The 14,039-nt window shown below is 37.8% G+C and overlaps 1 protein-coding gene across 1 annotated transcript; it reads right to left on the bottom strand.

The window, feature by feature from the left end:
* Nucleotides 1-4,506: 4,506 nt before the first annotated feature.
* ankk1 (ankyrin repeat and kinase domain containing 1) lies at nucleotides 4,507-13,686 on the bottom strand. The gene is made up of 8 exons (XM_051128611.1): nucleotides 13,034-13,686; nucleotides 12,597-12,876; nucleotides 12,319-12,470; nucleotides 12,161-12,210; nucleotides 10,149-10,304; nucleotides 9,455-9,546; nucleotides 6,702-6,726; nucleotides 4,507-6,603 (listed from the first exon to the last, which is right to left on the bottom strand). Exons 1-8 carry the CDS (start codon nucleotides 13,225-13,227, stop codon nucleotides 5,348-5,350), a joined length of 2,205 nt encoding a protein of 734 aa, XP_050984568.1. The 5' UTR covers nucleotides 13,228-13,686; the 3' UTR covers nucleotides 4,507-5,347.
* Nucleotides 13,687-14,039: the final 353 nt, after the last annotated feature.

Genomic DNA, 14,039 nt, shown 5'->3' with positions numbered 1-14,039 from the left:
GTGGAGTAAAGTGAATGAAAGAATTTCCATTTTGTGCAGCATGTGACCCAGGTCAGCGAAGGCCAATTGTTTGTGGAAAGTCCATGGTGTTTTTTACATCAGGAAGTGACAATTGTGTGAAGTTTAACCAAGATGAAAGGAGACTGAGCGATGAAGGTTTTGTACTGGAGTCCTGTCAAGCTTCAGTTTGAGAAGGCATCTATGTTAATATCACAATGACACACTGAGAATTTCCTAAGTTCAGGTGAAAATAGAGCGAGAGCATGCCGTCGTGTGCCAGATGAGATAGGAACAATGTTATCAAGAAGCTTGATGAAGATGAATATCACTGGTCAGAATGCAGACGCCTAGGTTTTGTCCAAAAAAATCGCATTAACCTCATTCTGTCATATTTCAGTGTTAAATTAGTTAACAAAATTGGACTATTTGCACATCTCTAAGGAATCCTGAATCATATCCAGCAGTTGTTGCATTAATCTTACACAATTCTCTTTACAAAGCCAGTTTCAATCAACACGGTGAATAATCTGTAAAACATTATATCAAATTACCACAACATTTGGGACTGAATGCTGCATCAGCACCTTTGGTTGCCAAGACGCTCCTAAAAAGTTGATGCAGAGGTTTTTTTGGATGACAGATGGTCTTAGGTAGAAGCAAAAGACTACTTTTGGGACTCTTGGGATCTATTAAAATGCTCTGAGCAGCATCTAAAGATTCCTGGCAACAAAAAGGATCTTTAATAAAATATGAAACAAGTAGATTTATTTTCCTTTGGCATTGAATTTAACGATGTATTCATAAAATAATAAATACAGTACTAATTTCATGCCTATATTACCCTGTCAGATGATTCCTTTCAACAAGTCTGGGGTAAGCTTATCATTTTTAACTACTGTATGAGTTTGACATATTTAGTTCATGCCTATTAAATGAATACACTTCCATGAAGAGCAAAGTAACTTTTTCTGTAGACTTGTTTTCTTTCTTTTCTAATAGCTCTTTTTTAATTGCCATGATTATGTTTTCTAAGGTATGGACTAGGTGACATTTTAAATATATGTGGAATTCATTTTCCTCAGGTGAGTGCTACATTTTAAAAACTGAAAGGTGATGGGGATTTTAGAAGCATTTGATTGGACAAAAATCCGTGTAGTGCAGGATGAGTCTTCAGTATTTTTAATCAGTTTGTCTGGAAGAAAAAACTTTATATTTGAAATATATACACTGACCAAAATTATAAACGCAATGCTTTTGTTTTTGCCCCCATTTTTCATGAGCTGAACTCAAAGATCTAAGACTTTCTCTGTGTACACAAAAGGCCTATTTCTCTCAAATATTATTCACAAATCTGTCTAAATCTGTGTTAGTGAGCACTTCTCCCTTGCCGAGATAATCCATCCACCTCACAGGTGTGGCATGTCAAGATGCTGATTAGACAGCATGATTATAGCACAAGTGTGCCTTAGGCTGGCCACAATAAAACGCCACTCTAAAATGTGCAGTCTTACTGTATTGGGGAGGGGGGGGTCCTGAGGGGTGGTCCGAAAACCAGTCAGTATCTGATGTGACCACCATTTGCCTCACGCAGTGCAACACATCTCTCCTCTTCAATGGCTGTGCGAAGTTGCTGGATATTGGCAGCAACTGGAACACGCTGTCGTATACGCCGATCCAGAGCATCCCAAACATGCTCAATGGGTGACATGTCTGGTGATGCAAGAACTGGAATGTTTTCAGCTTCCAGGAATTGTGTACAGATCCTTGCAACATGGGGCCGTGCATTATCATGCTGCAACATGAGGTGATGGTCATGGCACAACAATGGGCCTCAGGATCTCGTCACGGTATCTCTGTGCATTTAAAATGCCATCAATAAAATCCACCTGTGTTGTTGTCCATAACATATGCCTGCATAGACCATAACCCAACCATCATGGGCCACTTGATCCACAACGTTGACATTAGCAAACCGCTCACCCACACGACGCCATACACGCTGTCTGCCATCTGCCCTGTACAATGAAAACCGGAATTCATCCTTGAAGAGAACACCTTTCCAAAGTGCCAGACGCCATCGAATGTGAGTATTGCCTACTCAAGTAGGTTGTGCACCTGTGCAATAATCATGCTGTCTAATCAGCATCTTGATATGCCACACCTGTGAGGTGGATGGATTATCTCGGCAAAGGAGAAGTGCTCACTAACACAGATTTAGACAGATTTGTGAACAATATTTGAGAAATAGGCCTTTTGTGTACATAGAAAAAGTCTTAGATCTTTGAGTTCAGCTCATGAAAAATGGGAGTAAAAACAAAAGTGTTGCGTTATAATTTTGGTCAGTGTAATATCTAAATGCTAATTTGCCAACTTTTAGTAGTATAACATAAATGACTTAAAAGCTAGGATAATTAGGTATATATATTAGGTATATATACTATAACATCCGTTTTATTTTTTCTCAGATTTTATTTATTTCCATATTCTGGCTCGTGGCGTGCCGCCTCAAAGTTTCAGTGGATTTCATGAACACATAAACATCATCTCTAAAACTGCTCTTAGAGTCACTTCATGAGCATTTTACTGTTTCCTTCAAAACTATCGTCATATCATATACAAACAGAAATGTACAGGTCTTCAGTAACCCGTTCAAAATAAAAGTTCGGTTTAACCGAAACAGCACGTCTGCGCCATATTCAGTCATATAGTCAGACAGAACATGCAGGATTCATATTTAAATAGTATTTTGCGGCTTAATATTCACAGACACTTGTCCACATCGCGACTGAAGTGTACTGACCTACTTCTGATGTGTTCATCCAAAATTCCATGACATTCTGCGTTATACAGTTCCGTTTTTAATCAGCGATTCCATCCGCGTTTCATAATTCATGGGAGGGAAAATAGCATTCTTTGTGACATTAAATAGCGGTGTCCTCTTACTATAGCAATTATGTAAACAAACTCATTTTAACAGTCTATTATTGCAACAGCTATTGTGTTGACAGTGAAATCATGGTGTCATTCTCTGGAAGAGGGTTCAGTGCATGCTGGGTAGAACTTTATCAACCACTCATTAGTACAGCTATCTATGTGTTTGCCTAAAGGACCAAAAAGTAATGAAATTCTGCCAGACCAATAATTGGTCATACTTCACTAGCAGCCATCTCTCAGAAATGGTACTGTATTTTTTCAGCACATTTCTTTGGATGTGCAGTCTTGTGTATAGATTCATTTTTATCAAATTTGCTGTGGAGATTTAAACCTAATCCGCATATATGGTGCTCTTTGGTGCATTAACAACAGTCCATGGGGAATATTGGAAGCTTTGGTATTATGAATGTTTGAAGCTTTAAAGAAAAGTGTTCCCTCACAAATTCCACTCAGGAGCACTACAAACTATTTAATTACATTAAATTGTAGATGTCTAAAAAGCCCCTTTGTTTTACTGTGTAAACATGAACACACAATTCTTTTTCTTACCTGACAGGAAATGATCTTATACATACATTTTTCAAACTTTCCAATCTCACGTAATGAGAAAAACACTCAAGAAACATGGTATTACATAAAAGACTGTTTAATTTCATATTACTGCATATAAATGAGGATTGCATCGTGTTGTAGACGCTTTTGTTATTATCCAGACTTTAATGAGATATTTAAAGTGTCATGTACTTTACAGTGAAGAGGCTGCAGAGCAAACCACAGTCTGTGATAATGTGCCTTCCTTCACAAGGCATTGATGTTTTATTAACGTATTCACTTGAGAAACGCGAGCCAGAACCAGAAAAAGTGATTTCGATATTTTGTTTTAAAAGCTCTAAACCCTCATTACAACTTTCTCTATGGCACAAGAGAGTATGTGAAATTACTGATATGAGCATTGTATTTCAAGCTTTATCATATGCTGTCACATCTAATGTACCATACAGTTTGGGAAGTACAAAATTGGGTGCATTTCAGTCATAAGTTTACACCTGATAAATATGAATTATGTAATGATGTCTTGCATACTAACAGTTCAGTTATGAAATACATATACACAACTGTATAATGACATAGAATGGATCCACTCGGTTCTTCGATTGTATTCATTTTATATCCACCTTATTTTAAGAGTGGGCATGGCCATTTGTAAATTTTATGGGTGTTGCGTCCAGTCTCATCTGCATCCTGCTATTTTTAGCTGTACTGCATATTGCAAATTGATGTGTCTTACCGTAATATTTTAACATATCTTAATTATGAACAGACTGGTTTTACCGTTTACTGCATGTTGTTATTCTTTTCGTTATTTCCCTATAGCGGTTAATAAACTGTAAGGTTGCCCAAAGGTTTACTTCCGTGATGAAGAATAAAGTGGATGGTTTTTTTTTTTTTTTTGCCCTTTGTGCTTAGGACAAAGCAGTCGAACGTGAGCGGAAGCCTGCTGGGAAGCGATAAGCATGTTGTCAAACAGGTTTTTCGGCTTTTGGTTGTGAAAGTAACATTCCATTTGAATGCCATGAATGCTTATGATTTTTTCACCATGACACTACTGTACATGTGCATGTCTGGCAGTAGTGGAATTCATGCAAGTATGAATGCACTGAATCATAGATAAAAACATAATTGTAATAGGCAATTTTGTCAGCATGAATTAGCATTCACAACTTATTGTAGTCCTCTAACATGATGGGTTTTCAAAGTAAATCGGAAATTGTGTGGATAGATTTGCACACCACAATGGAGGCAGACTGAATGTGAGTATGCTAAAAAACTGTCTGAAATCTAATTTGTTAAAGCAAAAGTTCACTTAAAATATAAACATCTGTCATCATTTACACACCTTAATGTTGTTACATTGATTTTCTTTCTTTTGTGGAACATAAAAGAAGATTTGTGGAGAACTGTCAATGAAAGTCAATGGTCACCCAAACAATTTGGTTACCAACATTTATCAAAATATCTTCTTTTAAGTTCCATGGAAGAAATAAAGTCATGCAGTTCCTTTTTTGGAATGACTTGAGGATGAATAAATGATGACAGAATTTTAATTTACAGGTCAATTATCCCTTTAGCTTTGTTCAATATCCTGTACAACCTAAGTAACTAAAAACCAGTCATAAAATCCTTCATTTATAACACTTCCATTCTGAGAACACACCTGAGTTCTTAACCAAGCCCAAACAAAGGCGTTAAATTCTAGGAATCTAAATCACAAACAACAGCAAAGGTGTTTATAAGAACAGGCTTTGCAGAAGGACGGAAATCAATAGCAGAAATCAATGCTGCACTCTCTCTAATGGTGGAGTTATCTGTCACCAAACACAGCTCGCTCTCCGCCAGGATCTCCACCGGTGTGCTAGCTGTTCAGCAGCTCCACGGCTTCTGTATTGTTGCACCGTTGAGCCAAGGTTAAGGGGGTACATCCTTTCGAGTCCTGCATATCCCGCTGTGCATTATTCATCAGTAGGGCTTTGATGATGGGGATGTTGCTGAGCTGGACGGCTAAATGCAGCGGCGTAGACTCGCTGTTATTCTGGGCGTTCACATTGGCTTGATGAGATATCAGCTGCAGAACGCTAGGGAAGCAGCTGCTGTTACAGGCTAAGTGGAGGGGCGTCCAGCCGCTATCCTCGGCCAGGTTAGGGTCGGCACCTGCTGTTAGCAGCCCCGCCACCACCTCCTCCTGCCCATGATGGCAGGCAAGGTGCAGAGGAGTCCAGCCATCTTTCCCTTGGACATTGACTGAGCCATGGTGCTCCTCCAACATGAGGACAGTCTCTGGATGCCCTTTTAGGGCTGCCAGGTGCATGGCTGTCCAATTCTGATAAGTTCTTATATCGGGGTCGACTCCTTTACTCAACAGGAGTCTGCAGATACCCGTGTAACCCTTTAGAGCGGCAAAATGTAGGGGACTGTAGCTTTGCTCATCGACTGCTTTCACATCAGCCCCATTATTAACCAGCAAACGGACGACTCTGAAGTGCCCCTCGTCTGCTGCCAAGTGTAGGGAAGTGGATTGAAGGTTATCTGGTTTGTTAACATCAGCTCCGTTTTTGAGCAAGAGGTTGACGATGTTCACGTAACCGTAAATACAAGCCACGTGAAGCGGCGTACGGCCAGACTGCTGCTCTTGCTCGTCCACGGCATCCAGACGGCGGAGCAGGATTCTCACGATGTGCTCGTAACCGTTCTGTGCAGCTAGATGCAAAGGCGTCCACCCGTCCTTCTCTTTGGGATCGGCTTTTGCCTTATTGTCTAACAAAAGGCGGACAGATCTATCATCGCCAGCCTGCGCGGCAAAATGCAGCGCGGTCCACTGGTCGCCATCGCTGAGGTTGACGTCAGCCCCACAGTCTGTCAGCAAGCTGGAGATCTCGTAAAACTTGTGCAAGACTGCGACAATGAGTGGGGTGTAGCCTTTTACACTCTGGCAGTTCACCGAGCCTCCCAGATTCAGGACCATCTGCACGCTTTCTGTGTCCCCGCTCGCCACGGCATGATGGAGGAGAGAGTTGTTGTCTCGAAAGACCATGGACACGTGCTCTTTTCGCAGAGTTTTCCTGAAGCTCACAAAGTCTTTCTTTACAAGGAGAGAGTGAACGCTAGAGTCGTCTGTAGGAGGAAAAAATTGGATGGAGGACAGTTTTATATAAAGTGTAGAAAGACAGAACAAAAGAGGTTAAATGTGAGGACTTGGACAAAATACTTGCCTGAGGAGTCAGCTGCTTTCTTTGGCTAATGGAGAGAAAGCAAAATTAAATGAGTGGTATTTCTGTTGTGTGACTAATAACACAATTTCCTGATATCAAAGCCAATAACAGTTGAGTATCAGTTGCATGAGGAACGGAACTCGGACATCTTTACGTTTCAGTGCCATAGAGAGACATTGGAAGGTCTAAAGCTTTCATCGGTTTGATGGTGTTTATGCTACAAAAATGGAAAAACGATGTGCCTGGGGTGCTGGTAACACTAATTCCAGGTATCCTGAGAGGATAGGCAATGGAATGTATTTTATTCCATTTCCTAAACCCAACCAAAACAGAGCAAAATGTCACTAAGTATTCAACCCCAAACCCAATGAAGACGAAAACATTCATTTTCTGGTTGTCAATTAAGTTCTCTCATTAAGTTACCATTTTCATCTGTTCAAGCAGAATGTTAATGTCATCTTGTGCTTCAGCAAAATATCTCTGGCTAAAACTAGCTAATGTTAAAGTTACAAACCTAACGTTACATACAAACCTAAATGTACCCTGTACATGTTCTCACTTCATGTACAGTGTAGGTCAAAAACACATATACGAAAGTCTACATTTCATACTGATCTGTATTTTTACGTATTTATTATGCTCTTTAAACAAAGTCTTGATTTTGCTTTGGGGGTGTACAAGAACATGCTGTCATGCTTGGTGGTTCGAAAAACGCATTCTTTTTCACATAATTTACATTATTACAATACCTTTCTCCCAGCCTTGCACAAATGGCTCAATTATTTCCAGGTTTTAATGAAGGCCTGCCTTCCAAAAAACAAAATGTGTTGTGATTGGTTAGCTGTCCCACTTCGCTGCGATTGGCGAACAGCTTAGACGGTGTTTCAGTACTGCCACGCCCCTTCCCGAGGTAGCAAGTTCCGTGTACAACTGTTAGCGCAAACTAGATTAAAGTGATACGTTTTAAATATGGATATTTTTCTTACAAATATGCACTGATTTGCTACAGAGGCCTATTATGGATGGATGCACTTTATTAGACTTGTTTTGGACTGATTAAAGAGAAACACTTGTCTATGCTGTTCTAAAGCTTGGGAGTGACAGGATATAACTATGATTGCAATCGTCTGACAGAAGGAAGTCATATACACCTAGGATGCATGGAGGGGGAGTAACATAATACGCTACAGTAGTGTTGGGTCCTATCGTCAGCCTGATATTATCATACTAATTTATTTAATTATTTACATATTTAGTTTCATTGCCCGAAACCAGCTCCAGCATAAGGCTAAAAGCAGCCTAGCATTAACATTATCAAAGAATATCATCACTAATTAGCCTTGCCTAGTCTAGTGCAAGTTTATGCATTTTAAAAAACACTTGCGTTATAAGTGAAGCTATCCACACTGTATGATGAATAAATCTCTTACCACTGCACACGTCTGCGGCGTGTTGCAGCTCTGACGCGGCCACTCTAGTCAATGGTTGTGTTTATACCAGCCGCACTGCAGCTCATCGAAAGAAGCTGCTCTCCGTGCTGCATCGCTAAAGTTAGGCTAATCCCGCACCTCGTCCCTACTCACCCCCCAACCATTCGAATTTCAATAGGCGGGATTTATTTTAATGATATTCTAATAGAACGCGTTGTGACATCATAACATGCGGAAAACAAACGCTGCAGTCCAAAGGAGCCGTTTGTTGTAGTTCTGTAATTTCTTTTTAAAAACGAAATATCTCCCTTTGGAGTGGACTTTGAGATTTGTAACTCTGTAGATCTTTTTTATGCCTAAACACATACTACACAGGCTAAAATTCAAAAAGTGACACTGACAGCTGGCATTGTAAGACAGTTAGCAACTATGTTTGTTTGTCCGAGTGAGCTACAGTAACTAAGGGGGGTCACGTGAAGGTCATGTGCGGTTAGTACTTCGTCTGTGTAATTCGGTTCAAAAATGTAGGGTAGGACAAAAAACTCAAAATCTCATTTTCTCATCCAACATTGTTGTTTTACCTTTTTTGTAAAGGGTGCTTGACTTTCTCTGCACATTTGCTTTGTAAACACTGGGTTGGTACTTCCGTCTACGTCACGTGTGACCTTTTCAATGTGATTGTGCAACGTGTGAAGTCAAGTTAGTGCAAGACGAGCATTTGTGGTTAAATAGTATCTTAATTTGCTTTGTTTTTTTAATAGAAAATGACAATCGTTTGGCTAGATAAGACCCTCATTCCTCGGATGGGATCATGTAGAGCCCTTTGAAGCTGCACTAAAACTGCAATTTGGACCTTCAACCCATTAATCCCCATTGAAGTCCACTATATGGAGAAAAATCATGGAATGTTTTCCTCAAAAACCTTCATTTCTTTTCGACTGAATAAAAACATGAACATCTTGGATGACATGGGGGTGAATTAGTGTATCCTCAAGCAAGCACATAGCATTGCCCGCCAATTGTAGTCTGATTAACACATACAAATACTGGACCAAGCTGAGCTGCATTTGATTTTTCTTGGTCTATTAATCCAAACCAGACTGGTAAAATTTCAAGTGTTTATGACATTCAAAAAAAGATCTCTTTAGTCCGAACGTGTATTTGTGTATGTGTATTATACCATGTTTATTTCATTCCTTATCATTCTGCAGGTTTCCTTCCCAAAGTCAGAGGAGAAAATAGTATTACTGAGTGTGACTCAAACTAACACCTTATGTGCTGACAGTGTATTGTGGTCTAAACATGCACTGGAGAAGTCCATACCTGTTCAGGCAGACGCTTTCTCATCTCACCCCTTGCATTCGTGTCTGGGATTTTTAGGACTTCACTAAGGACTTCAGTCAACCGAACGGTCTCTGCAGAGAAATGTAGATGATGCAGCTGAATGTCACTTTGGGGAGCAGTTGTGCTCGAGCTCTTTTTCAGGCCTTCTTACACAAGAGTGATCAGTTGGATAAAAATGCAAATGGCCAGCCAATGATTGACAGCCTTTAGCCGCTTTTATGGAGGAGCAACTTAATTGGGTAGTGTATAATATGAGATAAAATCAAGCGCAGGGGATATAACGGTACTAATCACACTGCATTTTTAGTAATCTGATGTACAAGATTAATTGTATTCAACTCAAAAATATGACACTGCAATAGAATTAGCAAAAGCTTATTAAACGACTTTAATGCTCGAACACAAACAGTGAATATTAAAATGCATTATCACAGTCACTAAATCAAATAATTTAATTAGAACTTTTACTGAAGGTGACCTGAGGAGGAAATAGTCACAGAGGAACAGGGAGGCTGATAAAAGATGCTGGTTCTTTGCTCATTGTTATTTCAGAAGCGCAAGACAACTGAGTAAACGTCTGCTGGGACTTCTGGAATGCATTTTGTCTGTATATAATCAAGCACTATTATAGTCTTCATTAAACAGAAACAAGAACAAAAATGAGGTTTGTTACCAGAGAAAGCCGGTCGCAGGCTGCAGTCTTGGTGCCAGGATTGCTGCATGATACCAATCATGTCCTCGCACTCAGGGGGCTTGTCTTCAGGGATCTTCTCTACACCGGGCCTTTTGCCAGATGACACTCTGATTAATATTTCTGTCATATTCAGACCTGTGACAAGCAGAACAGAACAAATTGCTTGGAATGTTATTTTTGTATTATACAAACTCCAAATATTGCAGTTGTAAACAACACTTGTGCTTCTAGCACTCTCATAACAACCGGAGAGGAAAAGGAACTCGCTATGAATTTTATACAAAAGGGTCTGAAACTCATTTTCTTCAATAAACAGTGAGTAGAAGATGGCTCAGAAATGTCAACTGGCAACCTCAGGCAGTCAAAAGAAATTATATGAGCTGTTTTGTTCTGTATTCAATTTGTGATTTTACTTTTCAGTCAACACTAATACCAAAATGCAGGGTGTTTAAATATAGTTTAAAAGTTGTAAAACAAAACTTGTTTTAATGTCTTTAAAGACGTCTTTTATTGTGAATATTGTGAATACTATTGCAATTTAAAATAGCAGTTTTCTATTTTAATATAATTTAAAATAGAACCTATTTCTGTAATGCAAAGCTGAATTTTCAGCATCATTACTCCAGTCTTCAGTGTCATGATCCTTCAGAAATCATTCTAATATGCTAATTTATTATCAATGTTGAAAACAGTTGTGCTGCTTAATATTTAGTTGGAACCTGTGATACTTCTTTCAGGATTCTTTGATAAATACAAAGTTAAAAAGAATTTATTTAAGATAAATATTTTTTTGTAACAATATACACTACTGTTCAGTTTTTTTTTTTTTTTTTTTTTTTTTTTTTTTAATTAATACTTTTATTCAGCAAGGATGTGTTAAATTGATTTAAACAACAACCAAAAAAAAGTGATAGTAAAGATTTATATTGTTAGAAAAGATTTATATTTTGAAGAAATGCTGTTTTAACTTTTTATTCATCAAGAATCCTTAAAAAGGTATCAAAGGTTCCAAAAAAAATATTTCCAACATTGATGGAAACTGGAGTACTGGCTGATGAACATTCAGCTTTGCATCACAGAAATTAATTTTATTTTAAAGTATATTAAAATACTGTTAAAATCTGTTATTTTAAATTGCACTAATATTTCAAAATATTACTTTTTTTCTGTATTTTTGATCAAATAAAAATAACTTTGATTAGACTTAACAAAATTTCAAAATCTTACTTATCCCAAACTTTTGAACAGCAGTCTATATATGCAATTTATTTTGCAAATGTAACCTGCATTAAGCTATCTTGAAAAAAAAATCTAATGTAATATATGTATATTATATATATATATATATATATATATGTATATATGGGTCATTCTACGGAATTGGTCCAAAGTCAGAGTTGAAAATTCTAGAATTTCTTTTTAAAAATTTGTATTTTGTATTTTTTCAAAAATTTGTATGCATGCAAATTGTATAATATCCAATATACACATTTCTAGTAATTGTGCAGTTAATTCTCATATTGTATTTACAGAATTTGGAATATTTGTCATCTCCCTAAATTTGTCACTACAAAAACACAGTATAATAATTTAATTAGAAGGATTATATTGACCTGTTAAGATTTAGCTTTTATCTACATTATTAATATGTTTTTTATTTAAAAATATATATATATTTAAATTTAAATCAATAACAATTACATTTTTAACAATATTTTAAGTGTCATTTATGAGATTTGTTGTATTTTGAATCCAATTTTTCTTTGTAGATTGTCAAAGTTGAGGATTTATTAGTTTGAATATACCTTGAACCAAAAATAACATCATAACATCTTAGCTTATAATTCAGTTTATTTTTGACAGAACATCCCATGTTTTGGTAGTGACATTAATGCTTTGATAGTGACCACATCACATTACAGAATTTTAACTTGGATACTAAAACACTACTAAAACATACTAAAGGTGCCAAAATAAGAAACAATGTATACCTTGATATGCACGCTGCTGAGTCAGAATTTCCCACATAATAATAGAAATGCTGCAAAGTGAGAATGTTTAGATGTTTATTTCATGGCATATCATAACTCACTGTCGAAATGTCAATTTAAGCACATACTGTAAAGTTCTTCAAGTAATGAACTCTCACCTGTAAACATCATACTTCGTTCCAGGAGGTTCAGGACTCTGGGTGAAGGTCTCCGGAGGCACATAATTTATGTTCCCTCTAGCTGTCAGGTGCTCAATAAACTCTGTCTTGCCCGAAAACTCCTCCCATTTAATGAGGCCAAAATCTGAAATCTTCAAAGAAAAAAATCCAACAACACTATGAGGTTAAAAGAATAATTAAAGCTCTAATGTTTTCATATACACCATTTGAAATCAAATTTAATTCAGAAACATTTGAGGTAGTAGTATTTGACTCACCTTCACGTGCAGATGATCGTCAAAAAGAATGTTGGCTGGTTTCAAGTTCAAATGAAGGATGGGTGGTTTCATGCTGTGGAGAAAATTCATGCCCATCGTCATCTCGTGGATCATTTGGAACTTCTTGGGCCACATTAAGAAATGGCTGCTGAGGAGGTTGTCCAGGGATCCCTTACTCATATATTCCATCAATAAACCAGGTGGATCTTGGCTTATCCCATAAATGGAGATTAAATAATTGAACTTCAGTCTTCCAAAATTGGACATCTGGATCATGTTCCTGGGGCATAAAATGGAAAATCATTATAGGTACATAGACGAACCTTATTTGCAATAGTTACGCAATAATTATGCTTTTTCACAACTAGCAACTACACACAATCTCACAGTTTTAACAACAATTTCGTTTTAAACATTACTCTTGTGTGTACTTGTACCTGTAATTATTGGTCGTTGTCTTTAGAGCGCACGTTTCCCGCCAGAGTTTAACCTTCACCTTATAGACTCGACCAAACTTGCGTTCCGCCAATTTCTCCCAGTCACTTTCAAACTCATCTTTTTTAAAATGAGTAAATCTCTCCAGGCTGCTCTCTCTGAAAGAATCCTGTACACTGAAATTAGCTGCTGTCATTTTGTTTTCCAGTCTTAGGAAATGAAGACGCTGCACTTCGACATTTCTTCTTGGCTCACAGAAACCAGGTCAAGGAAACACATATCAAACAAAAAACTCTGCTGGTTTTGGTGGGAGGAGTTTGAGCCCGGATTATTTGAATAAAAATGTAACAAAGCCAGTTCTGAATGTATTCCACAGGTGAGGCTGAGAGGTTTGTCCGGGACACTCGATAACCGGAAATACCAGCTTCATGTTTTGACAGCACTGCTTCACAAGGGATGTATGCATGTTTGTGGTTTTTTGTTAGGGAAGCAGTATTATTTTATTTCATATAATTCAGTGGAATGTCCAAAGATATTTGACGCTTAAAACTTAATTAAAGGTTTTATGATTAATTGTCTCAGAGTTCAACACAAACATAAAGTGCATGTCCAGTTTTCATTATAATTACTATTGTTCTCTGGAAGTTTTCCCATTGTTCATTAATCACTCAAGCGCTACGTCTTGAATTTCTTGGCACATTAGCAAAAACCTGTGGAGTGAATGTTATTCTAAGCCAAACTCTGATGCAAATTACTGTAGCCTTCAATGACAGGCTTTCAAAAAATAAAGTAATAATACTAATAACAGTAATTAACAATCAAGCGGTGAGCAGCACTTTTATACTGAGGTGACGGTGCGCTTCAATGCTTTCAAGGAGAGACTTGGCATTCAGCCGATGCGATTCAGTCTTAGTCGGCCACCCGAAGAGACACTTCATCCTTTAAGAAGTGCACAAAGGGCCAGCCACTGCATTTCAACACGAATACGAGATCTGTTGGTTTTCTGCT

This window comes from Labeo rohita, chromosome 15, assembly GCF_022985175.1.
Source record: "Labeo rohita strain BAU-BD-2019 chromosome 15, IGBB_LRoh.1.0, whole genome shotgun sequence".
NCBI classification, from domain to species: domain Eukaryota; kingdom Metazoa; phylum Chordata; class Actinopteri; order Cypriniformes; family Cyprinidae; genus Labeo; species Labeo rohita.
The sequence above is the reverse complement of the archived record's forward strand: the minus strand, read 5'-3'. Positions and strand labels throughout refer to the sequence as shown.